General features: G+C 43.2%; 1 protein-coding gene across 4 annotated transcripts; it reads right to left on the bottom strand.

Moving 5' to 3' along the window:
- LOC119906896 (zinc finger protein 135-like) lies at window positions 1-26,326 on the bottom strand. 4 transcript variants are annotated; one of them, XM_038724341.1, is made up of 3 exons: window positions 25,977-26,318; window positions 10,431-10,593; window positions 1-2,309 (listed from the first exon to the last, which is right to left on the bottom strand). In XM_038724341.1, the coding sequence occupies exons 1-3, from the start codon at window positions 26,010-26,012 to the stop codon at window positions 454-456; spliced, it is 2,055 nt and encodes a 684-aa protein (XP_038580269.1). In that variant the 5' UTR covers window positions 26,013-26,318; the 3' UTR covers window positions 1-453. The 4 variants fall into 4 exon arrangements, with proteins under 4 accessions (XP_038580269.1, XP_038580267.1, XP_038580268.1 ...); XM_038724339.1 differs by having other exon boundaries at window positions 10,431-10,608; window positions 25,992-26,317; XM_038724340.1 differs by lacking the exon at window positions 10,431-10,593 and having other exon boundaries at window positions 25,814-26,316.

Below are 26,326 nucleotides of genomic sequence, written 5' to 3'. Positions count from 1 at the left end.
AACTAAAGCAGTTATATTTTAATGGGCTGTTTTTATTTGTTAAATATGCAAAAACACTTTCCATGGTCTTTAATGTGTTTCTGATAAAAGTAACTCGTCAATTATCATAATCATTCATGCAGAACGAGTTCAACATTTCAAAATTTTACTGTCAACATTTCCTTGTTGTCCCGCCCCATCCAGGTTGTGATTGGTCAATTCACTAAAAGTGACACACACTGCCATCTTGTTCCAAACTGTCCCTCTTATCTATGGTCAGCCGACCAAACACAGGCCGGTGTGATCTCAGCATGAAGTAAAAGATAAATTACAGCTGAACCCGTCTGCTGCTCAGTCATTAAAAGAACATGAAAAGTCGTTGCAAAGCCGATCAGGAACTGATCAGTCTCTATGGTTTAGCACTATCTGAATCATCCTGACTGGTTCTGGTCCTCCACAGTCCTCTCCATCAGTTTAAGCTTCCATGTCTTCAGCTGAGCTGCTGGCTCGAGGCTCTGCCTCTCTGTTCTCCGGTTGGTTTCCATGTGAGGACTCGTCACCACACTTGTGCTTTTTGAGTTGTTTACACCAAGTGAATCTTCTGTCACAAACACTGCAGCTAAATGGTTTCTCTCCTGTGTGGATTCTCATGTGTACCTTTAAATTTGTCTTCAGAGTAAATGTTTTTCCACACTCAGAGCAGCTGAATGGTTTTTCTCCTGTGTGCGTTCTCATGTGTAGCTTCAAACTTCCCTTTACAGCAAATGTTTTCCCACACTCAGAGCAGCTAAATGGTTTCTCTTCTGTGTGAATTATCATGTGTCTCTGCAAAGTTACCTTCAGAGAAAATCTTTTTCCACACTCAGAGCAGCTGAATGGTTTCTCTCCCGTATGCCTTCTCATGTGTACCTGCAACGATCCCTTTTTAGTAAATTTCTTCCCGCACTCAGAGCAGCTGAATAGTTTTTCTGTATGATTTTTTAAGTGATCCCGCATTGTTCCCTTTTGGGTAAATGTTTTCCCGCACTCAGAGCAACTGAATGGCTTCTCTCCTGAATGTGTTCCCATGTGTCTCTTCCAACTATGCTTCATAGCAAATCGTTTCCCACACTCAGAGCAGCTGTATGGTTTCTCTCCTGTGTGAGTTCTCAAGTGTTGCTGCAAATTTGACTTCACAGTAAATCTTTTCCCACACTCAGAGCAGCTGAATGGTTTCTCTCCTGCATGTCTTCTCATGTGGACCTTCCATTGTGTCTTCAGAGTAAATGTTTTCCCACACTCAGAGCAGTTAAACTGTTTTTTGTCAGTAATGTGTGTCCTACGACTGACTGGAACGTCATTATTGTGGGAGTTTAAATCTGACTGAGGTTCTCTGGTCTTCTCCCAGTCATCACCAAGTTGAAAATGTCTATCAGGATCAGAGTTTCTGGCTGGTTGTGGTCCTCCACAGTCCTCTCCATCAGCTTCTGTCTCCATCAGTGCGGTTGGGCTTTGATGAAGCTGTGAGGACTGAGGTTTCTCTTCATCATCTTCTTCACTCTTTACAGGGACAGGAGTGAATGGGAACTTGGTGATATCAGCCTCCTCCAGTCCTGGAAGCTGCTCTCCCTCCTGACTGGAACAGAGTTCCTCCGGTTCCTCTTTAATGTATGGCGGCCCTGGTGGGTCCTCCTGGTCCAGATTGGGGCTCCACTCCTGCTGCTCACCAACAATCACTTTTCGGACATCTGAAGGTAAAGCTGGGTCTTCTTGCTTTTCCCCCTTGAGTTCTCCTGTATGATTTGAGTGTATATTAAGAAGGCGATTATTGTAAAATGTTTCAACACACTCAGAGCAGCTGAGTAGTTTCCTGCTAGTATGACATGTTGTATCACTCAGAGATTTTAAATCTGAATAAGGTTCTCTGGTCTCCTCCCAGCCACCATCACTGTCGCCAGTCTCAGGTTCAGAAGAATCTTTGGTCTTGTCTTCAGTCTCAGGCTGTAAAAGTCTATCTGGACCAGAGTCGCTCTCTGGTTCCGGTCCTCCACAGTACTCTCCATCAGCTTCCATCTGTTCAGTTTGGCTTTGATGAAGCTGTGAGGACTGAGGTTTCTCTTCATCTTCTTCACTCTTCACAGAGACGGGAGTGAATGGGAACTTGGTGATATCAGCCTCCTCCAGCCCTGGAAGCTGCTCTCCCTCCTGACTGGTCCAGAGTTCCTCCTGTTCCTCTTCAATGTGTGGGGGCTCTGGTGGGTCCTCCTGGTCCAGACTGGGGCTCAACTCCGGCTGCATAGGGGCAACCTCTTGTCTACTTTGTAACAGCTGCTGGACGTCTGCAGGACTCACTGAAACAAAGACACATTGAGGAAAACTGTGAGTTAATGCTAACTCAGAGTGTAACATTATTCATAATAGAACAGTTGAGAGAACGGAGTGTCAGTTTACAACCTGCCCAGAGGCTGTGTTCAACTTTACTTCATTAAATCTCCTTTTTCATCATTGATCATTTGGAAAGTCTGCTGCATTATGGAGTGCAAGCTGGCATCATGCTGTCATGTTGTGGTTCACTCCCCATCTAACGGATGGTTTAAAAAAAAATATCTCATATTCAAGTTTGTTCAATATTGCAGGTTCTTAGATAAAATAGTTAGAACATTGTTGGTTAAAGCTGGTTAATTTTTATGGCTATGAAAAAAACATGTTTAAGCAAGATGTTCAACATGAGCACAATTTGCTGTCTTACTAAATTCCTCAGTATTTATCATTCTGTTCTATTCCACTTAGGGCATGGTTTTCATTGACAGGTCTAATGAGACGAGGGACATCACAAGTTTCGATGTACACGAACAAATGTTTAAGTGTGTTTTTACTTGGGTTGGACCAGCATATTTGATCATAAGATACTTGATCATAGATTTGAATGTTGTTTGCGCTGCTGAATCTCTGCCTGAAGTCATAACTGTATATTCTTTATAGGCTATAGAAAACATTAAAATATCCATCATCTAACCGCTTATCCTGCATTCTACAGGGTCGCGCGGGGCTGGAGCCAATCCCAGCTGACATCAGGCGAAAGGCAGGGTCCAGTCGCCAGTCCATCGCAGGGCCACACAATTTAGGGTCACCAATCAACCTAGCCTGCATGTCTTTGGATGGTGGGAGGAAGCCGGAGCACCCGGAGAGGACCCACGCAGACACGGGGAGAACATGCAAACTCCACACAGAAAGGCCGGGACAGCCGGGGTTTGAACCCACGACCTTCTTGCTGCAGCCCTATTTACAAGTTGCAACATATGTGTGATACGAATGTTTCCCAATTGTAGACAAAAAAAAATAACCTTGAAACCTCTATGTTCTTAACACAACGCTGTCAATCTCGGAGACCCACCTCAGCGGCGCCGCCATGAATTTTAGGCCCCATGACAAAAAAAATCTAATTGGGCCCCTCTGCGTAGCTGTTGTTACAACAGATCTAGGACCTACCTGTCCCATCAAAAGCTTTACATAACTCAAATTAAAGGCTTGCAACTGTCTTGTTTCTTCTAGTTCAATACTAGTAATAGAACAATATTTACCGCTGATGATTTGTACATGCAAGTCTGCATACAGGAGGCAGTTCACTATTTGATGCAAGCAAAAGCCACCATTAAAATGTCCTTAAGGCAATCTTTAACAGTCTCAATGTATTTTTATTGTAAAAGTAAGAGATAAAATTCTCCTAACAGTAACACCTATCTGTAGATTTAACGGCCATAATTCAATCTAAATGAATGTATCAAACTGGATTATTTTTATTAATATTGTCCATAACTTAAAGGTAAGCTGCTCACTGTTTCCAGCTGTCCAGCATCCAGTCCAGACAGGAGGTTGTTTTATTTTTTTCCATAATGATCATTAAGTGAAAAAATTATTTGTGTTTGAATTTCTGTCATTAATAAATATTTCATTTTCTTTGTTGTTCTGGTAAAAAGAGACCGAGAGACAGAGAAATCCCCCCAGCCTCCCTGAATGATGCTAACTCATTAACACCATGCTGCTCACCTCACATGTAGGCTAACACAGACTGGCTTCCAGATCGACATCCTTTCCTTTGTCTTTCCTCTATCTCTTTTCTCGCTTTCCTTTTTTCACAACAAGATTTTGGTTACTAGGCAACATTGTGATCGCTGCGTTTCTGGCGCATCTACTGACTGCAAATAAACACCGTCACTGATGAGTGCGCTGAGGCAGGACCGAACCATTTCATGCAGATACAGGGGGGTGGGTCGGTGAATATGGACGTTTACTTTTTGGTCAATGGAGATTTTTAACTTTTACTGCCAAAAACAAGTAAGAACAAAAAGATGATTGATTTTATTGTTATATTTGAAAAATATATATACACTCGATGATGGTTTATATAATGTATAATCCATCAACCGATTATCCTGTGTACAGGGTCGCGGGGGGCTGGAGCCAATCCCAGCTGACATTGGGCAAAAGGCCAACCTGCGACCGCTGCACCACGCCGCCCATATAATGTATTATATAATATAATTTCATATTTTTCACATTTCTTTCAGTCAGGCAACTTCAAATAAGTTATAAACAAGGAGCCTAGCTAATAAGGATAGCTATGTTGACGTTAGAATACAGCTGGGTTGTCGAGGTTAGCACGCTGTACACAGCTGCTAGTCAGTATCGACTGCACCCCCCACAGCCACAGTTACACGGTGATTCTGTGGGAAACACTGTTCTGTGCATTTACAGATGTTTCCGCCTATTTTTTCCATGCTGGCATTTCACTGGCACTCTGTAACGTAACACCGCCCCCTGGCGATCAGATCGCCAATCAGTGATCTCAAGCAGCAGATGATACGAAATAGAAAAGATCGCCCAAACCTAATTGCAACAAATCTTCCATTACTGTTTTCACTTATTCCCACAATTTCATCACAAAAAACCATGTAGGCTATTTCTCGGGAGTTTTTGAGGATGCACCCGTTCCCATAGCATACCATGTGTTAGATAGGCTGGCTCATTCTCAAATGTTTGTATTTTGTAATGTGGATAACGTTCTTCCTCGATTAACATAGTGGCAAAATTATACCTAGTTTGGTACCCGTTACAGCAACAAACAGGCTTGATCTGGAGGTTTGTGTGAACAGGGCGGGCTTGGATGGAGTCAAAATTCCCGGCCTGAATTACTGTGCCTGGCTGAGGGAGTTTACATGGCTTAGATTTAACAAGAACACCAACACCGTGAGCTGGATCTACGGCACTAGCTGTTGCCCACTACATACATGAAAAACAAAGTTTGCTGAGGAAACTGGCACCGCCCAGTTTAAACTCAACACCTTAATGAAGCACAACAGCTTAAAACAAAATTACATGAAGTCGCCGTGTTGCATCGCCATGTTTCTACAGTAGCCCGAAACAGACAAACTACTCCGTTGAATGTGTACAAAGAACAAAAAGAGTAAATTATAATAATGATATACAGTCTCTAAGTAGTCGTCTGGTTTATTAGAAGTAAAACGTTAAGGTAATTAACTAAAATAAAACTAGAAGATGAAGGGCATGATCACAGGTAGAAAAGTGTTTTCCTTGTCAATGTTGTAAAATATGTAGTTGGATTAATGTCATGTAACGTTAATCTCCAGCGCGGTATTTTGGCAGAAATGTTTCTGTTACGTTTGTGAGACAATCAGCTGATTATTATTGGCAATAAAACTGTACGGCATAGAAGTTCAGATCAGCCGTAAACTTTTACTGGAAGAAAAAAAACATGTATTTGATTGTAATTTCTAACGTTATTCTCCAACGCTGTAACCACTAGATGTCACTAAAACTTACACACTTGACTTTTAATATGAGGAGAACTTCAAAAATTGCGTTGCATGTCAATTTAAGGTGTGCACCCTGAAATTTTCTGCCTGTGCCCCTTCAGTTAGGGGCTATAGTTCTACTACAATATCATGCATAAATATCACTTTGTATGTGAAATTAAAATATGTGTGTGCGCATTTGCAAATCACACATTTTGTAAAAACTCAAAAATCTGATCTTCGCGTTACACATTTACACAACACACATGTAAAATACATATTTAAAGGATAGTGAAATATTTACACATCATTTTATACATTTGTGAATTGTCTACTGTGGGTTACAAAAATTAAAGTCCAATAAAAACTGCCAAATATAGCTAAAATCACAACAACATAACGTGGTGAGAAAGTGAGCTGAATGTCATGTGGGCAAGTCATTAAACGTTACCTGACATACTCATCATGGCTGAAACTGCTGGAATAGTTTTGTGTGGCTCGTCCATACAACAGAGTTCATGTGGCACCGCTGTCGACAGGTTGGCTAGACTGCAACCAATCAGATCAGCCCGGCGCTCTGCTGTTCGGGGGTTTTATATGTTTATTTACAGCATTAAACGTTGAAATGTGTATTGTACAACATTTGGAAAGTTTGCTGTAGCACATCAAACTTTTTTTTAATGTCCAGCTCCACCAGGCTGTGATTGATCTCTTCATGAAAAGTGACACTGACGAGTTCATCAAACACACAGACGGCTTTTTATGCTTTTTTTTCTTCCCCTCTGGCCGATTAATTTCGGTGCATCTCTAAGACCCGGTGGACACCCTGTCAATGCGTGAATACGTGTGAATGGGTGAATGCGATGTAGCGTAACAGCGCTTTGAGTGGTCTACTTACATAAAACTAAATGAACTAATGAACGAGCTAATATCAGCTAGTTTCACCACTCTCAAGATCAATGTATGGGAAACATATTGTCCCATTAGATTTATGGGTAAACAAAAAGGTTTATCGGGTAAATTAACCTGTTTTTATTGTGGACTAGTTCTAAAAATTGTAGAATGTCATTTATATATTTCCCTCTGTTGCTTTTATGTGTTTTGTAAAACACCTTGAATTGCCTTGTTGCTGTAATGTGTTATAGAAATAAACTTGCCTTGCCTACGTGCAGCGCTTCTAGTTATTAAGATTGGCCTTTCATGACTGTGTCACATGACACATGTTGGAATGTAAATGGAATGAATTGGTGGTTGAATGAAGTGAAGAATTAACATTTCTTTGCCAGGTCATAGTTATCCAAAGAAGGTTAAAGTCAAGGGCAACTGGACTTGGTTAAAGATACTAGAAGACGTGTCAGACTGGCTGGGAAACTCAGCTAAGGACAAAGGATAAAGGACAAAGAAAAGTGTGTTGTAAAATGAACTGCCAAGGTATATTCAGGAAAGCTGGAACGGTTACAGAGTAAAGCGCGATATAAGCTGCTGCATCGGGTCTATGCATTTATACTTGTGAGTTGGTGTCCACCGTGTTACAGCCGCTGGTTTGGCCGCTAGTAAAATTAACTTTAAAACACTTCCTGTCGGCTCGGAGGCATTGCGAGACGACCCGTCCGACCAATCACAGTTCTTACGTTCCGCGTCGCCCCCAAGTGTAGTTGCATTTTTGCGGAGGTGCACGTCAGGCTACGGTGTAGGGGGCGGGGCTATGCAGAGGCAACAGCGTTGATTCCACGCAGAAGTATAAATCACACTAAGCTGAATAGAGCTAGTAATTTAAGACCAAAGATGAAAGGGATTAAAAAAGGAGATAAAACAGCACAATGTGCTCTCGGTGATCATGTTAACTTTTGCAATGAAGTAAAAGGTATTCGTGGTTCTTGGGGGGGGAAAGAGGTCACACGCCTCGGAAGCAACGAGGGGTTAAGGGTCTTGCTCAGGGAGACAATGGTGGACATGTCGTAGTGGGGAATTGAACCTGAACCACACCAAAGGAATGTGTCTTATCCACTGCACCATCACCGCCCCATGATGGTGATTAGAGCTACACGATAATCTAATTGCAACTGAAATTCAATGTCATCCTGTGCGATTACATAACCGCAAAAGGATGCAATTTAATTAAACAAAGAGAGCGTGCTGTGTGTGACTCAGTCGGCTTATTATCTTCGCCCACACAAGCTCTCGGACTGGCCCCTTAAAAACAGATACGTGCGAACCTGAAAACTGATTTGAGCAGTGTGCGAGTAACGTTAAAGACAACAACCTACTGTAACCCCCGCCCGCCGCTAATCGTTCAAAACATATGCTTAGATGGAAGGTGCAGTTAACAGCAGTTGTAATTGGTACGTTGTCAGTTGGGATAATTCTACATACTGTATAGTTATTCATACCGTACTACACGTTCATAGCCTGTACCTACCTGTATCAATTCATACACTTTGTATAATAATGGATCATATTCTATTTAATTATTGCTTGGCACCTCTGGTAAGATGCTACCTGCATTTCGTTGCTTTGTACCAGTGACTTGAATCTAATCTAATGATGTGTGTGCGTGACTGAGGTACTCACTGCACAGCTGTGGACCTGGGCAGCTGAACGCAAACAAACATCCTGGCTGATAACACTGTTTAGTTACGGGGCGTATATTCACGTAGACAGATGCTTCTGAATGTAGTTTGCACATCGTTATCCTGCATGTTGACTCTCTCCAGCCTGCAAACTAGTTCAAACAAGGACTTTGGGAGTGATCACACTCTAAAACCTCCCGGGTTATTTCTTCAACCCATGTTCTGGGTTATAGGGTTGGTTTTCTCCCTCTCTAATTCAAATTAGCTTTATTGGCACGAACGTATAGCAACCACCCCGCAGTCGTTCTGGAATTTTCTCACAACCGTCGTTTGACATACCCGTCGCTTTGCGCTCGATCCGTTTTGGCCCGTGCTTCTTCGGCGGAACTTCGTCGTGTATTCAAGGTAAAAGATTATTTTCAGTGTTGATGTAAGGTAAACTTTTCTGTGTCCGTGTCCTCGTTGCTAGTTTAGCACCATTAGCTGAAAACATTACCCTGGCTTAGTTGAGACTAGCGTTAGCCGTGGTCATTCTGTGGTCGCCATGTACATCTAACCGTGTAAGTGTTGTTGCACAAGTACTCATGTGTTCATGATGCACAGTTCATAATTTCATGTAATAAATAAAAGAACAATTGAACGTAAAGTTAAAAATGTAATGCATCTTTAAGAGCTAAAGGGTAAAACAGAGGCCAACAGTGTATTTAGTCCTTTTAATGCGTTTACGTTTTGTTTGTGTTTCCGCTTCGACGGGACATGAGCTACTTTTTACTTGAGAGATTTTTATACCAGTAACTTTACTTGTACTTAAGTAAAAGTTCATTAAAGTAATTGTACTTTTACTTAAGTAGAATATTTTAGTACGATTCTTATTGTTATTTTTTGCCCTCACAGTTCACTGACACGGTTTGTACTTTTAATATGTTCAACTATTGACAGATGTCAAAAATCGATGCTCTAAATGTGTTGACAAGCACGTAGCAGAGTGTCCCCCTATATTTGCTGATTGATTATTGGGTTGCCCTCTAATCGAAAGATCGGCGGTTCAATCCCCGGCTCGTCCGGGCTCGGAACTGGGAAATTTCCAACCTCCAAATAGAAAAACTTCCCTGGAACGCCACCCGAAGTCGGATTTCCTACTTGTGAACTCGGAGAATAAATCTGTACCCCGACTTTACGAGTAGCAGCCGAATGATGTCACACAACAAACGCAGCTCCCGTGGACGCACAAAATAAAAAACAGTAAGCCATAAACTAAAAGTATTAAATTAAAATAAAACATACTAGTTTCAAACTGTAAAACTTGTTCCACATGTAAACTGATGTATAAATATGTTGTCAGTGTTATTAGGTCATCTTCTCTGCCCAGAAATGTGAAAACATTCAGAAATATAGCCTCGAACTTCTGCGGACTTTTGAGGATTATCACCTGATGTAGCTGGAAGGACACGCCGTTAACGAGTAACGTATATTTATCAGAATCAGAATCAGTTTTATTTGCCAGGTACGTGGACACATACGAGGAATTTGCCTCTGGATTGCTCACGATGTGCTTACTCATACAAAAATACTGTAATAAAAACAAACACAGGCTACAGAATAGAGAACAGAAATATACACAAACAAAACAGAACAATACAGACAGACAGATTAACAAATAGAGTGCAAAGGATGCAGGAATACATTATTATAATCATTATTATTATGTACATGTCGGAGGTGGATGTGATCTACAGGTACACAAACATGTACACAGTGCGATGGATGCTGGAATAAATAAGTATTATGTGCAGGTGTTATTTACCCCAGGTAGGTGTGTTGGTATACAGTTTATAGAGGATCACAGTATGAACAGCTCTGAATCTACATCTAATTCATCTAGCGTCACGCACCTGAAGCGCTTTGAGGTCGGAAGTCTGAACTGGGAAATTTCCGACCGGTCTCGAACGCGGCATTAGTTCAAACAGATTAAAAACACGCCGGCAGAATTCAGACAGACAACAAGAAGGACGTTTGGATGATTTACTGGATCCCGAAGTCACCGACACACCTGCGACTTTCACACAGAGTAAATATGAAGAGAACCGACCTGTTCTGTGCAGCCGGACTTCAGGCTGGAACACCGCGTCCAGCAGCTTCCGGTGTCTCTGGTTCTCCTCTTTGGACCGACAGAGTTCCTGCTCGTACTCTGATATCGTCCTTTCAAACAGCCCGAATATCTCTTCAGCAGCCGCACTCAGTCGCTGCTTCACCAACGCTCTCAGCACCTGGACTTTACTCATTTTCTCCGAGCTAACTCCTGTAGCTTCGCAGGCTAACGTCTCTGTAAGCACCACGTTCACAGGCGGAGGCGGGGAAACAACATCACTTCCGGGTAATGGTTTCAAAATAAAAGCCTCAGTGAGTTTTGTTTATTTTGACCACAAACTATTATAAACGCTCTGGTTGCTGCTGACATTACAGTTATGGTGACTCAGGAACATTATGAGTTTAATTAATGCTGATCGTCTTCAGCTGAAAAAGGGGCGGTGATGGCGCAATGGATAGATAGATATTTATTTAGTCCTTGTGGAAATTCGTTTCGTGTCATACAGCAAACGTCAGATCAAAAACATCAACAGACAAACAACCAGAAAACTGCTTTTGCTAAGTTATACTAAAGTGGTGCAGGTGAAGCTCCCCGACACCAGATAACACACATGTCTGTGACCCGTCCACCATTGTGTCCCTGAGCAAGACGCTTAACCCTCGTTGCTCCAGCGGCGTGCGACCTCTGACATGTAGAGCAGCTGTAAGTCGCTTTGGATAAATGCATCAGCTAAATGAATAAATGTAAAAAAAAAACAAACAACACATTTGACTTATTGATTTAAAAGCAGCCGATCAAACGAATCATTAATTTAGAAAACATAATCTGTTAATTTTATTACAGTAATAAACAAAACACTGAAATGATTTCCTCCCAGTGATTCTGTGTGCAGAAAGCAAAACTAAGCTGAGTGTCTCTGCGCCTGAAGTTTCCAGATGGACTCTGTCCGTTCTGCAGCTTTACAAAGACAACACAAAATACAGAAAGGACATCTCTCAACACACATGCTCTCTCACAGATGACCAGTAATTGGCTGTATGACTGCAGGAGAGAGTTCAACATATCAGTTACTTTTAAACTCGTCGTCGTCACTCAGACCTGTGGCCACACAGGTTCACTCAAAACTTTCCCCGTCTGACTCAGGTTCATCTGGTTAAAACATCATGTGGACTGTCACAGGTTTGGGCCGGTGCGTCCGTTTAGGCAAACTAGGTAACTGCCTAGAGCAGCAAAATGTGTGCCAACCCCTGCAGCCGCTCTCACGAGCCACGACTGAGGCCCCGTCCACACTACTCCGTTTTAGTTTACAAACGGAGAATTTAAACGAATACGATCTCCGTCTACATTAAAACGACTGAAAACGCACAGCAGGACCCGTTCAGGTGCACTGGGCGTGCGCGTGCCGGTGTAAACATGAAGCAGATGGTCTGTTCCGTAGTTACAGAAGATTTGGCAAAAGAATAAACTTTTGCAACAGACTAAGCATCAATAACGAGCTGGGACTGTTACTGAATGTAACACGGGAGTGTGGCGGCAGAAAACAGACAAAGTAAACGGCGACATGCACAGTACAAGTGTAGGCAGATGAGTGATATTTGTGCGCTACAGAATATTTTAATAAAAATATGATGTCAAAAACCCGGTCAGCAGCATCGTGTTTCTGCTTTGCAAGACCCAATCAGAGAGCCGAGCGTGAGCGTCATCGTTTCGCCCTCTGGAGTTTTGAAACGCAAAACGGGGTCGGCAGCGTTTCTAAACTTCTCCATTTTAGCTCTTCGTTTTCATCTTTGTAGTCTGGACGGGAGGTGCAAACGTAGCAAAAGGTCTGGGCAGTAGTGTGGGCGGGGCCTGAGGTCAGTAAAGGAAATACTGCAGGATGCCTAAACGACTGAAATCATGTCAGGAGAAAGTTAAACCAGCCAGTGCTCCACAAGAAATGTTATCAGCATCATCAAAGCTCAGACAGCTGAACAAATAACTGGACACTAAAGATGTTGTTAGCGACCCCAGTAAAGGGCAACAACAGTAACCCAGAGACATTTTAACGGAGAGAGGACCACATTAAGTGGAAGGAGCTGATTTTCCCAGGGACAGTGCACACAGAATATTTTATCATGATAGTAGGACGTTAACAAATGGAGAGAGACTAAAAAGGCAGTGAGTAAAGAGGTTACGTTTTGCTTCTGCTGTAAACTTGAGTGAGTCCAACGAAGGTTAAAATCAAGGGCAACTGGACTTGGTTGAAGATCTTGGAAGACGTTAATAATAATAATAATAATAAATTTTATTTATAATGCACTTTACATTTCAGGGAAATCTCAAAGTGCTACAACAACAAGGGGTTAAAAACAGTTCCAGAAAATAACAATCGCAATAAAACACCGTAACAAAAAATTTAAAACCATGACTGTTAAAAGGCCTTTTGAAATAAAAAAGTCTTTAGGCCCTTCTTAAAAACCTCCAGAGTTTGCGGGGCCCTTAGGGGCTCTGGGAGGGCATTCCAGAGCCGTGGGGCGACTGCCTGGAAGGCCCTGTCTCCCATGGTGGAGAGTTTAGTCCTTGGTTGGTGCAGGCAGTGGGTAGAGGTGGAGGAGCGGAGGTTTTATGTATAGTTGTGTATCATCTGCGTAACAATGGAATGAAACTTTGTGTTTATGGATGATGTGACCGAGGGGTAGTAAGTAGATGGTAAAAAGGGTTGGACCAAGGACGGACCCTTGTGGCACTCCACAGCTGACTGTGTGGGGTGATGATTGGGACTGTCCTAGAGCCACATACTCCGTCCTGGCTGTGAGATAAGACTGGAACCAGCCTAGTGTAGTCCCAGAAAGTCCTACCATAAACTGGAGACGGTGAAGCAGGATGTTGTGATCCACAGTGTCAAAGGCGGCCGACAGGTCCAGTAGGAGGAGGAGAGATGGTAAGCCCTGGTCTGCAGTCATAAGTAGGTCATTTGTGACGCGGACCAGGGCTGTCTCCGTGCTGTGTGCTGCTCGAAAACCGGACTGAAATTTTTCATATATGTTATGGATGTGAAGGTGATTGTGGAGTTGGGCTGCAACAACTTTTTCCAGGACTTTGGACAAAAACGGCAGGTTTGAAATGGGTCTGTAATGAGCCAGGATGTCGGGGTCAAGTGACGGCTTTTTCAGATGGGGCGGATAACTGCAGTTTTGAGAACTGGAGGGACCTGACCGGATTTGAGTGACTGGTTGAGGATTGCTGTGATCAATGGACTGATGGCTGTAATATTGGATTTTAATAATGATGTGGGGAGAGGGTCCAGTGAGCATGTGGAGGATTTCATGCACCTTATGATCCTCTCCACCTCTGTCTGAGAAATGCCTGAGAAAACAGAAAATGTCTTTAATGGGTTTGTGGGACTAATTTTGGAGGAGGGTGAAACTGTGGCAGAAAGGTTGGATCGGATTGAAGCTACCTTGTTGGTGAAAAAGTCCATGAACCTATTGCACTGGTCTGTACTGGTGTCAAAATGTGCATATGTGAGAGGTTTGAGAAGAGAGTTTATTGACGCAAACAGCTTTTTTGAATTTCCAGAGCACTCTGAGATTTTTAGAGAGAAATATTGAGACCTGGCTGTGGTGAGTGCTTTGCAGTATGATTTTTGGTGTTCACGGTAGGCCTGTTGATGTACTTGTAGGCCACTGGAGGTGAATTTCCGTTCCAGGGCACGACCAGCCGTTTTCATCCTCCGGAGCTCTGTTGTGTACCAAGGGCCTGGAAAAAGTAACTGTTTTCGTTTTGATTGGTGCATGTAAATCAAGAATATTGTAGAGGCTGGAATTATAATGGTCAACAGAGCCATTAACTGATGCGAACTGTGTGACTAGTGAAATTTGCTGTATGTCTTGGTTGAAGAGGGTGGTGTCTATTGCTTTTAAATTTCTGAACGTTTCGTCCCTCATCCAAAGGACTTCTTCAGTCCTGACTGACTGGCAGGGAAACTCAGCTATTTAACCTCAGTGGGGTCGTTGGCCTTGACACCTCTTTCAAACCATCCATCTTCTCTGTCTAAAATGTTCACCTGGTGGTCCTCAAACGAGTGTCCTCTGTCCTTCAGATGTAAGTAGACTGCAGAGTCTTGACCTGAGGAGTTGGCCCTTCTGTGTTGAGCCATGCGTTTGTGTCGTGGTTGTTTAGTCTCCCCAGTATACAGGTCGGTGCATTCCACCAGTAAATAAAAGTGATGTAACCTGATTACTTTTAGTTACTTTTGGATTACTTCAATGCCAAATATGCAAATAAAGACGAGAGAGTATCAAAGATGCTTTGTTTGCTCAGTGGATTTTTAGAGAAACATACAATTATAATGAAATCCAAATCGATGTTTAAATGTTTTTATATGTGCTATGCTTTGCACTGGGCCTTCGTCAGAATCTGGCCCATCAAAGACAAAACTGTTGTTTTACACGTATTCTTGATGATATTTTAGAGCATGTCATTTCCTGGAAAACGATTTTAAAATGTTGCTGAATCATCCTGCACTGGGGGCCTGTATTCATTTAGTGTCCAATGAAAAGCTTTCTTAATTTTTATGATGCTGCTGAGTGTTTCTGGGACCCCACTGATTACTGAACAAAAGCATAATTTTATTCACTGATTTTGCTGAAACTGGATGATATTTGATGGAGAAAATATTTTCTGATGTTCCCGGCTGCTCCGCCTCAACTCTGTGATTTACGGAGTTCCCTGATGGACCAATCGGGTTATTTGTTGCTGTAGTAAGTCAGCTTACTGCCATTATCCAAGTAGCTCAGCTAGCCTGCAACTACTGGTCAAACTACTTTACTTTGTCCGTACTGGGAGTGTGTGTTTAGGTTTACACCTTTACTGTAGGCTAAGCACTGGAGGTCAGGGACGAGTGGGGAATGATTGCGGGCAACGAAACTGCGCTCAGCAGCTTCCTAGTGTAACCACATTCAACTACCAGCTACACGCCGATCAATATCTGCGACAGATCCCTCACTAGCTGTGTGTTTTACAGGAAACAAACGTAAATGGCAAATAGTAGCGCCTTATAGTCTTTTCAACCACTCAAAACGCTTTTACACTACATCTGCATTCACTCACATTCACACACTGAGCTTAAGTGCTCAAACCAGGGGCGTAGGAGCGACTTTGAACCTGAGGGGGGCGCTAAAATGCTAGGGGTGTTCGGGGGCATGCCCCCTTTTTGTTAAATAAAGAACTTAAATGAGGGTGACAGAAGATGAAGAACAGACTTGAGAGGGGAGATTATGAAAACTCGGAGAGGAAGAGGGTCAGAGAGAGGGAGTAAAATATAACAAGAACTAAACTGACTACATACCATAAAAACCCTCAACAGCTGCTAGTTAATGAAGCCACAGTGCAAATGTATTCAGTTATCCTAACGTTACACTTGTGAGCTGTCTGTGATGTTTCCTGTGTCTCACTTGGCCCTGACTCTCCCTCCATCTTTTATTATGGACATGTAGCCAACCTGACCGCTTGCTTTGTAGCAGCACAGGAAGCCAAAACAATCTGATTATTCCTGAAGCATCTAAATAATCTTCACAACACAAAGAATGATTGTGGCAGAAACACGGAGCAGGTCGTTGCTGAAGCAGGTAAACCTGCACACAGAGGAAGCTGTGCGTCATGCGTAAAGCCCAACAGGATGTTTTATCCACCATATTTTCTCTCTGTGCATCTCAAAAATGACTGTTTCCTGAATAAATAACAGCTGGTAGCTGCTGAGTGAAGCCAAGATTAGTTTCACCGGCGACCTTCTGTTTATGGACTCACCGTCGGGCATCGCTATAAACCAAACAGTAGCCTAACCAATGTAAAAAAATAAAAACCTAACAGGCTAATATCCATCAAAAGAAAGTTATATATATAGATTCTGATATATATGTTAATATATCAGAATCAACCGTGATCATCTAACTTATGTTACAGTGTGAAGTTTTCTCTGCAGAGACTAAAAACGCTTTTAATGCGGCGTTAAAGTCAAAGTATTTATTTGCCGGCTTGTTAAAGAGCGACGCCGGCTGTTTTCCAACAGGCCAGCAGTGGATTTCATTAGAACAATAAAGCCTTAAACTGAAAAGGTATCTGCCTGATTTTCTAAATGTTTGCGTTGGCGCTCTTCTGCGTAACTGTGCGCAAAGACAAGATCATTTCGGTTAATGAAGCAAAAAGCAGATCACAGACTGGTTAAGTTATGAAGGTATGAATGGAAAATGTAGCGAAATTAAGAGTAGATCACTGGCCTAAAGAAAATACTGGAGTAAAGAGTAAAAGTACAGTTTCTAAAAAAGGATCGGAAAAAATGCCAATTACTTTTTTTAATGTATTTATTTAGCAAATGTTTGTTATTTGTAGCAAGTTACTACCCAACCTGCAGCAGGAGTCCTCACTGTTTTCTTCAGGTAGACTGTAAGTAACAGTGGCACAAAAGAAACGTAGCCTATTGAGGCACTTTGCTGCACCGGAACTCTTTTTGTTCTCCCTTAACTTTTCATCACCAGCCTTGTGTCGCATGTTTTCTATAGGCCCACATGATTCAACCGTTTAATCATGTCTGATTGATTGACTAGTCATTCAAACCGCCTCCGCTATGAGCAAACTCCTTAATCGCCGGAAAAAAGTGAGGGGGACAAAACGTAGATTTTGAAATGTGGGGGGGACATGCCCCCCTCATGTATAATGGCTCCTACGCGTATGGCTCAAACAAAAAGGAGGAGCCGGGGATTGAACCGCCGATCTTCCGATTAACAGGTGATGATGATAGTTTATTATATGGTCGCTCAGAAACTGAAACACAAACTGTTATCACATTTGTCGGAGTCCAAACATGGTGAGCTGTCTGAGTTGGTGCAGAAATATCCCCGTCGGTTTGGTGATGCACCTACTTGCACGGAGTGGACTGGACATGATATTGATGTTGGAGATGCGCAGCCAATTAAACAGCGGTTTTAGCACATGTCCCCAGAGAAACTCAAACATTTAGACTCTGAAGTCCATTACATGCTTGCTGTACCTTCGCGGATGGATGATTTTATTGATCTGGTGGGGTCCGCAGGTTCGTCAGTAAGTTTGATCTGCTTAAAGGATATTGGCAGGTGCCTTTGTCTCAGGAAATATCTGCATTTGTTATGCCGTCTGGTGTCTCTTCATATTGAGTGCTGCCATTTGGTTTAAGGAACGCAACCGCAACGTTCCAGCGCCTGATGAATCGTGTTGTGTCTGGTCAGGAGGGTTGTGCTGTTTATCTGAATGACTTGGTCATCTACAGCGACACATGGCACTCTCACCTTCAGCGCATCCGGGCTTTGTGTGAGCGGTTGGCTGAGGCACGCCTTACCATCAACTGTGTCGCTTTGCTAGGACCACGGTAACATATTTGGGCCGCGTAGTGGGACATGGCCGGGCGGCTCCAGTTCAGGGCAGTAGAGAGGTATCCTCAGCCTACAACAAAAAAGCAATTGCAATGTTTTCTGGGTCTGGTAGGTTATAATAGGAGCTTTTGTAAGACCTTTTCGACTGTGGTGTTTCCTTTGACTGAGCTGCTGAAGGCCAAAGATAAAGTGTTTGGTCCTCTGCATGTCAGCAAGCCTTTGATACTATCAAGTCTCTGTTATACTCGTCTCCCGTGTTGGTAGCCCCACGTTTTGATAAAATGCTCCAGGTAGACGCCAGCTGGGTGGGAGAAGGTGCGGTCTTGCTTTAGGGGGATGATCATATCTAATAAGTTCAACCGTTATCAGTTTAATTACTCAGTAATTGAAGGAAGCACTCGCACTTATTTGGGCGTTGCAGCATTTTGAGGTGTACATGGGAGGCGCTCCACTCATTGTGTACACAGGTCATAAAACCATAACATTTTTACAGTCGTTTAAGTGTCCAAATCAGAGACTCATGAGATGGTCGTTGTTTTTGCAGGCCTATGACCTTCAGATTTGACATATTAAAAGGAGCAGACAATGTCCTAGCAGATGCACTGTCCCGTGCCTCTTACCTGAATGTACAATGACATTTCGTACTACCTCATAACTTGCACCGTTTTTCTTAAATTTGCTTCCTAGGTACTGGGTGGGAGACATCGCAGGCCAAGCGCAGGGGGAAGGTCAGGTATATGTTTTCATATTTATTTGTTTTATTGTTGTAGTAGGTAATTGAAATACACGGTGTAGTAGGCTAAAGGGGTAAAGCTAGTGGGCCGGTGATTCCGACTTTAAGGGGGGGGGTTATCTGCCAACCGACTGCCGGGGGGGACGCACTACACTGCAGTACTTCAATGGTTTTCTGTTTGAGGCGCTGATTGCAGTGGTCCCAGAGATAAAAGCTCCACCTCCAAGATCACATCTCTCTCTCATCCTCCCTGCCAGCAGCTACAACTTTTGGTTTTCCTTACATGTTTGTTTTATTTGAAAACCACAACACTCATCCACACTGACACTACTGATGTTGCTGACTAACCCGTCCCATAATTTAAGCATTTTGGTTATCTTATGTTACAATAAACCTTGTTAATTGAATCACTGTGTCTTTTGTCACTTTTTGTCATGGTCTTTGAGCCTGATCATGACACTGACCAATAGTAGAGGAGCACTTCAACAGTTCAGCCTGCTGCAGACAAAAACATGTTTTAGCTTCTCTGGTTTCTGACCTGTTCCTTGGTGTTTAGTGTGGATCATTGTAGGCGGTCAGTTTTTCTCTCAGCTTTTGCTCCAACTAAGGTCTCAGTTTTGTCTTGATTTATCTGTAAGAAGTTCTGAGTCAGACGTGAGGTGTGTGTGGACGCAAGTTCTATTCAAACAAGACCGTCCACTAAATTAACTGTCGACAAACTAAAAGAGAGATGCTCTGAAATATACAGTTCTGAAAGGTTCATCCATCTCTACCTGGTTACAAAGTCAACTCAAACTGTAGTTGCTGGTTTGCTGGAAAAAAACAGAAAAAAAGATGACAGCTAGTCTGCTGAAGCCTCCCTCCACGGCTTGTTTGGATGGATGATTTGCAGGCTGATCAACATCCCCCCCCTCCTGGTTTGACTGTATGTGTATTCAGAGCCAGTGAGCAACGGACTTTCAAAATAATAATAATAAAAAAAAACCCAGCTCTCTCACAGTGGGGGCATTCAGGAGTCTCTGGGGCGCATGGCCGGTGTTGTCCGGATAGGTTTTGGTGCTCCTCCTTGGGGGTGTTTGACTGGGGGGGCTGGGCCCCCGTCCAGGGATGAGATCGGCCTCGGGGGCTGCTGGCACTGCCTGCACTCTGGAAAGGGATGCCTCTGGCTGGGCTGGAGGACCGTTGGCCTGGTTCTCCAGCGTTATCGCTCCCTGGCGGCAGGGAGCTTCCCGGCACGGCTTTCTGCTGTTCTTCCTTGGGGCGGGGTACGGCTTCCCCCGGGACATGCGGTCTGGGGTCCTTTGTGCTTTGGGGGTCGCGTGGTGACCTGGCTTCTGGGGGTGGGGGTCTCTGGGCACTGCGCGGGTTGATCCGGTTGCGGTTTGGAGGGCTGCGGTGGGATTGTGGGGCGATTGTCGATGCATCTTGATGCATTGTGCTTTTTCCCTCGGCAGGGTCTCGGAATGGCTGCTGGGCGTTTAGTTTGTGCGTTGGAGTCCGGGGGAGGCATTTCCTCGTTGGCTTGGAGATCCATGTTTCCCCATTTCTGTCGGCCAGTTGTTGGTCCCCTCTGGATACTGAGGTATATAGTTAGTTTTCGGGATGTGCAGTGTGGGTGCGGGGCAGGGCTGTGCTCCGGTTTGTTCTGGGCTTGTGCCTGGAGTTCTCGGCCCTTGACGGGTGGATGGGTTGGTGGTGGCATGCAGCTGAGCTGGTTGATTTTGCCTCGTTGCTGGTTTGGCTGGTGTTGCACAGCGGCCCGGGGTGTGTTCTTTCCTTTCAACAAACGTATCAGAAATGTTAAAACTTAAATTTGTTTCCACAACTCATTAGGCCACTAAACTTCACACTCAACTCACAAGCTGGATGAGGAGGATCTGATTCCATTTCCCAATATTATTATGTCACAGTTATTTGAAAATGCTTGTCCATAACAACAATAAGAATAATAGTAGGTTCCCATTTAACTACTATGGCTTCAACAGGTGGCATTTACAGCAAGGTATCGCATGAAGTACTCTGTTGGCATCGGTATCACTTTAAGGGTACTGGTTTTGGTACTGGTACGGTAAGATTTGAACCGATACCCTACCCTAATTCCTGAAGATATTCTCCACCAGCAAACAGTTGATCACACTCTGACTGACGCTTCTCTGTAGACAACCACTTGTCATCACTATCAGTGTCAACAGTGTCAGAAGAGTCTTCAGTCTTGTCTCCAGTCTCAGGTTGTAAACATTTATTTGCATCAGAGTTCCTGGCTGGTTCTGGTCCTCCACAGTCCTCTCCATCAGCTTATGCTTCCATCTGTTCAGCTGAGCTGCTGGCTTGAGGCTCTGCCTCTCTGTTCTCCTCAGGTTGGTTTCCATGTGAGGACTCATCACCACACTTGTGTTTTTTGAGTTGATAATAATAAGTGAATCTTAAGTCACAAACACTGCAGCTGAGTGGTTTCCATCCTGTATGAAGGCTCATGTGTGTCTGCAAATGTCGCTTTTGAATAAATCTTTTCCCACACTCAGAGCAGCTGAACGGTTTCTCCCCTGTATGGAGTATCATATGTTTCTGCAAATTATCCTTTACAGTAAATCTTTTCCCACACTCAGAGCAGCTGTGTGGTTTCTCTCCCGTGTGGACTCTCAAGTGTGTCTTCAAAGATGACTTGTAAATAAATCTTTTCCCACATTCAGAGCAGCTGAATGCTTTCTCTCCTGTGTGAGTTCTCATGTGTGTCTGCAAATGTCGCTTTTGAATAAATCTTTTCCCACACTCAGAGCAGCTGAACGGTTTCTCCCCTGTATGGAGCATCATATGTTTCTGCAAATTATCCTTTACAGTAAATCTTTTCCCACACTCAGAGCAGCTAAACCGTTTGTTGTCAGTAATGTGTGTCCTACGACTGACAGGGACTTCATCATTATAATGAGAGTTTAAACCTGACTGAGGTTCTCTGGTCGCCTCCCAGTTTTCACTGTCTTCAGTCTCAGATGGTAAAAGTCTATTTCCATCAGAGTTCCTGGCTGCTTCTGGTCCTCCACAGTCCTCACCATCAGCTTCCATCTGTTCTTGGCTTTGATGAAGCTGTGAGGACTGAGGTTTCTCTTCATCATCTTCTTCACTCTTCACAGGGACAGGAGTGAATGGGAACTTGGTGATATCAGCCTCCTCCAGTCCTGGAAGCTGCTCTCCCTCCTGACTGGTCCAGAGTTCCTCCTGTTCCTCTTCAATTTGTATGGGCTCTGGGTTCTCCTGGTCCAGACTGAGACTCATCTCCTCTTTAATTTGTAGGGACTCTGGGTCCTCCTGGTCCAGACTGGGGCTCAACTCCTCTTTAATTTGTAGGGACTCTGGGTCCTCCTGGTCCAGACTGGGGCTCAACTCCTCTTTAATTTGTAGGGACTCTGGGTCCTCCTGGTCCAGACTGGGGCTCAACTCCTCTTTAATTTGTAGGGACTCTGGGTCCTCCTGGTCCAGACTGGGGCTCAACTCCTCTTTAATTTGTAAGGGCTCTGGGTCCTCCTGGTTCAGACTGAGACTCATCTCCTCTTTAATTTGTAGGGGCTCTGGGTCCTCCTGGTCCAGACTGGGGCTCAACTCCTGCTCTTCTTTGCTCCCCGACAGCTGCTGGATGTCTGATATAAAAGGAAACACACAGACAGACATTAAAGCAGACACAGCAAGACTGCACTAACACCTTATAGTAGGTTGGGTTCATTGTCTTATCAGATCTCTTTAAGCCACCTTTCAACTTTTCATGTAATGCAATTTATGAAGAATTCAAACAAAAAGATTTGTGATCACATGTCGTTGAGGAAACATTTTTTGTTACTTTATTCCCTTGTTGTATTTTATGTAAAAAGGTGGGAAACTCCTGTTTAATAAAAAGATTATTTTTCTCAACGTTTGCTGTCTGATCACATCAACACAGTAATTAAAATATCAGGTCACAGAGCTCCTTACGAAGGAATAAGTCAGGAAAAGATTTTATATTAAAGTCTCTTATTCTATTAAAAGAATTATCAACATTAAACTCAGACTTTGTTGTTGATAGTGCTGCAGACTCGCTGCGAATGACACTCGACTCTGTAGCCCCTCTAAAAAAGAAAATAATAAAACAGAGACGGTTAGCTCCATGGTATAATACTGAACTTGAGAGGAATTGGCGTTCCACCAAACTGGAAAATTCTCGTTTAATTTGGCAAGATAGTCTTAAAACTTATAGGAAGGCCCTCCGTAATGCCCGAGCAGCGTACTACTCTTCATTAATAGAGGAAAATAGGAACAACCCCAGGTTTATTTTCAGCACTGTAGCCAGGCTGACAGAGAGTCACAGCTCTATTGAGCCAAGTATTCCCATAGCTCTCAGTAGTTACGATTTCATGAGCTTCTTAAATGATAAAATTCTAACTATTAGAGACAAAATTCACCAAGACCTGCCCTCAATTGGCACCGACTTATCTCTTAACTCAGGAACCTTAGAAACAGCTGTAGAACCAGATATATGTTTAGACTGTTTTGCTTCCCTCAATCTTTACCAACTAACTTCAATAATTTCTTCATCTAAACCATCAACCTGCCTCTTAGACCCCTACTTTAAAGTAGCTGTAATTAAACCTCTTCTGAAAAAGCCCAAACTTGATCCGGATGTTTTAGCCAACTATAGACCTATATCTAACCTTCCATTTCTCTCTAAGGTTCTGGAGAAAGCAGTTGCTAAACAGCTGTGTGACTTTCTACAGAGCAATAGTTTATTTGAGGATTTTCAGTCAGGATTTAGAGCTCATCATAGCACAGAGACAGCACTGGTGAAAATTACTAACGACCTCCTTATTGCATCAGACAAAGGACTTGTCTCTGTACTGGTTTTATTAGATCTTAGTGCTGCATTTGATACCATTGACCATCAGATCCTATTACAGAGACTGGAACATTTCATTGGCATTAAAGGAACCGCTCTAAGCTGGTTTAAGTCCTATTTATCAGATCAATTTCAGTTTGCACACCAAAGTTAGTCATGGAGTTCCACGAGGATCTGTCCTCGGACCAATCCTCTTCACTTTATATATGCTTCCTTTAGGCAATACTATCAGGAAATATTCCATAAGCTTTCGTTGCTATGCTGATGATATTCAGTTATATCCATCGATCAAGCCAGATGAAACTTCAAATGTGCCTTCAGGATGTTAAAACCTAGATGACCTGTAATTTTCTCATGTTAAACTCAGATAAAACTGAAGTTATTGTTCTGGGGCCTAAGCACCTCCGTGACGCATTATCTAAAGATATAGTTTCCCTGGATGGCATCGCCTTGGCCTCCAGCACCACTGTGAGGAATCTTGGAGTTATCTTTGATCAGGACATGTCGTTTAAGTCTCACATTAAGCAAATTTCAAGGATCGCCTTTTTTCACCTACGTAATATTGCGAAAATCAGGAACATCCTGTCTAAAAATGATGCAGAAAAACTAGTCCATGCATTTGTTACTTCTAGGCTGGATTACTGCAATTCCTTATTATCAGGCTGCTCGAAAAAGTCCATTAAGACTCTTCAGCTGATCCAGAATGCTGCAGCACGTGTTCTGACAGGAACCAGGAAAAGAGATCACATTTCTCCTGTTTTAGCTTCTTTGCATTGGCTTCCAGTAAAATCCAGAATAGAATTTAAAATCATTCTTCTTACCTACAAAGCTCTTAATGGTCAGGCACCATCTTATCTTAAAGAGCTCATAGTACCTTACTACCCCACCAGAGCACTGCGCTCCCAGAATGCAGGGTTACTTGTGGTTCCTAGAGTCTCCAAAAGTAGACTAGGAGCCAGAGCGTTCAGCTATCAAGCTCCTCTCCTGTGGAACCAGGTTCCAGTTTGGGTTCAGGAGGCAGACACCATCTCCACATTTAAGAGTAGGCTTAAGACTTTCCTCTTTGATAAAGCTTATAGTTAGGGCTGGCTCAGGTAGTCCTGAACCATCCCTTAGTTATGCTGCTATAGGCCTAGACTGCCGGGGGATTTCCCATGATGCACTGAGCTCCTCTCTCCTCTACTTTCTCTCCCTCTGTATGCAACCTCATCCCATTATTGCATGTTACTAACACAACTTCTCCCCTTTCTGGTAGTCTTGTGCTTTCTCGTCCCTCTCCTCTCTTCTATCACTTTACATACACATATATATATATATATATATATATATATATATATATATATATATGTGTGTGTATGTATGTATGTATGTATATGTATATATATATATATATATATATACACACACACAATGCTTTGGAGAAAAGGCGTCTGTGTGTAGTTGAAGGCTCAGCTCTGTTAGCTGACGTTATGTTAACGGTAACTATACGGGCGATGCATGCATGTAGAAATGTCCAAAAGGCTCCAACAGGCTGAGCCTCAGAGCTCCGTTGAGCTAAGTGAGGCTAACAGACGGTGCTAACAGTGACTGCGGCTAATGGCGCCTGTCAATCAAAGCGGCCACATCCCTAATAATGCCGAACTTTAAGGCTTAATATAATTTAAACAGGTGACTTATAAAAAAATTCACCCCACTCACAGTTGTCACGAAGGACAAACTTAGCGATATGCACTAAAACCATCTTTTGAACCAGGCTGTAAACATGTTTTATTCTGCTGTAAAGTTGGGCTTTTTAACATTCTGCAGCCAGCCTCAAGTGGCCGCTCGATGAATTGCAGTTTCAGATACTTCCGCATTGGTGTCGGAAGTGAGAGCCGGAAGTTGCCGCTTGTTACTATCACTGTCTGCTAAAGACTTATTTGTTTTCATGTAATTATGCATGGGGTCATTGTATTAACTATATAATATAAAATCTTGATATTGCACATTTTTACAGCACCGTGATAATAAAGATGATAGGGGTGGGATTCACCAGAGGCCCCACGATACGATAATATCACAATACTTATGTCACGATACGATATCATTGCGATTTTAAACATACAGGGATATGTTGCAATTTATTACCTTTTTTCCAACTTCAATTTTGTCCCCAAAGGAAAACTCTTTTTCTTGTGGACTGAAAAAGCAATTGACTTTATTATTATAGTACCAAAAAGTAAAATTCTCATGTAGAATTTATATAATAAAAGATCAATACTTGACCTCCGTGTATCGATGCAACATTGCCACAGAAATATTGTGATACTCTGCTATTTATTTTGTATTAACACACTCAAAAACAACTTTTGCTGTTTTACATTTTTACATTCATGCCAATAAAGATAATTTGAATTAGAGAACCGACCTGCTCTGTGCAGCCGGACTTCAGGCTGGAACACCGCGTCCAGCAGCTTCCGGTGTCTCTGGTTCTCCTCTTTGGACCGACAGAGTTCCTGCTCGTACTCTGATATCGTCCTTTCAAACAGCCCGAATATCTCTTCAGCAGCCGCACTCAGTCGCTGCTTCACCAACGCTCTCAGCACCTGGACTTTACTCATTTCCATCGCTCGAAACTTTTCTCCACGAACTCTGTTTTCACTCTGAGCTGCGCTGCGAGGCTAACTTCCGGTTAGCATGCTAAGCTACCTCCAGTAGCTCCGGAGGCTCCCGGGAGATGAGTCCGAGGTGAAGCCGGAGAGCAGCAGCTTTATCCGGACACACGGAGGCTCTGGCGGCTCCTCGCTGTTGGTGCCAGAGACTCTTTCTCAGCACAACAACGGGACAAAGCTGATCCGTCCCAAAGAGGCTGGAAGCTACGCGCTCGGGAAACCGCCTCACTTCCGGGACGTGACTTCAAAATAAAAGCCTCTGCGAGTTT

This window comes from Micropterus salmoides, unplaced genomic scaffold (genome assembly GCF_014851395.1).
Source record: "Micropterus salmoides isolate LMB-PRFRI ecotype aquatic unplaced genomic scaffold, ASM1485139v1 Ms_hic_scaffold_17, whole genome shotgun sequence".
NCBI classification, from domain to species: domain Eukaryota; kingdom Metazoa; phylum Chordata; class Actinopteri; order Centrarchiformes; family Centrarchidae; genus Micropterus; species Micropterus salmoides.
The sequence above is the reverse complement of the archived record's forward strand: the minus strand, read 5'-3'. Positions and strand labels throughout refer to the sequence as shown.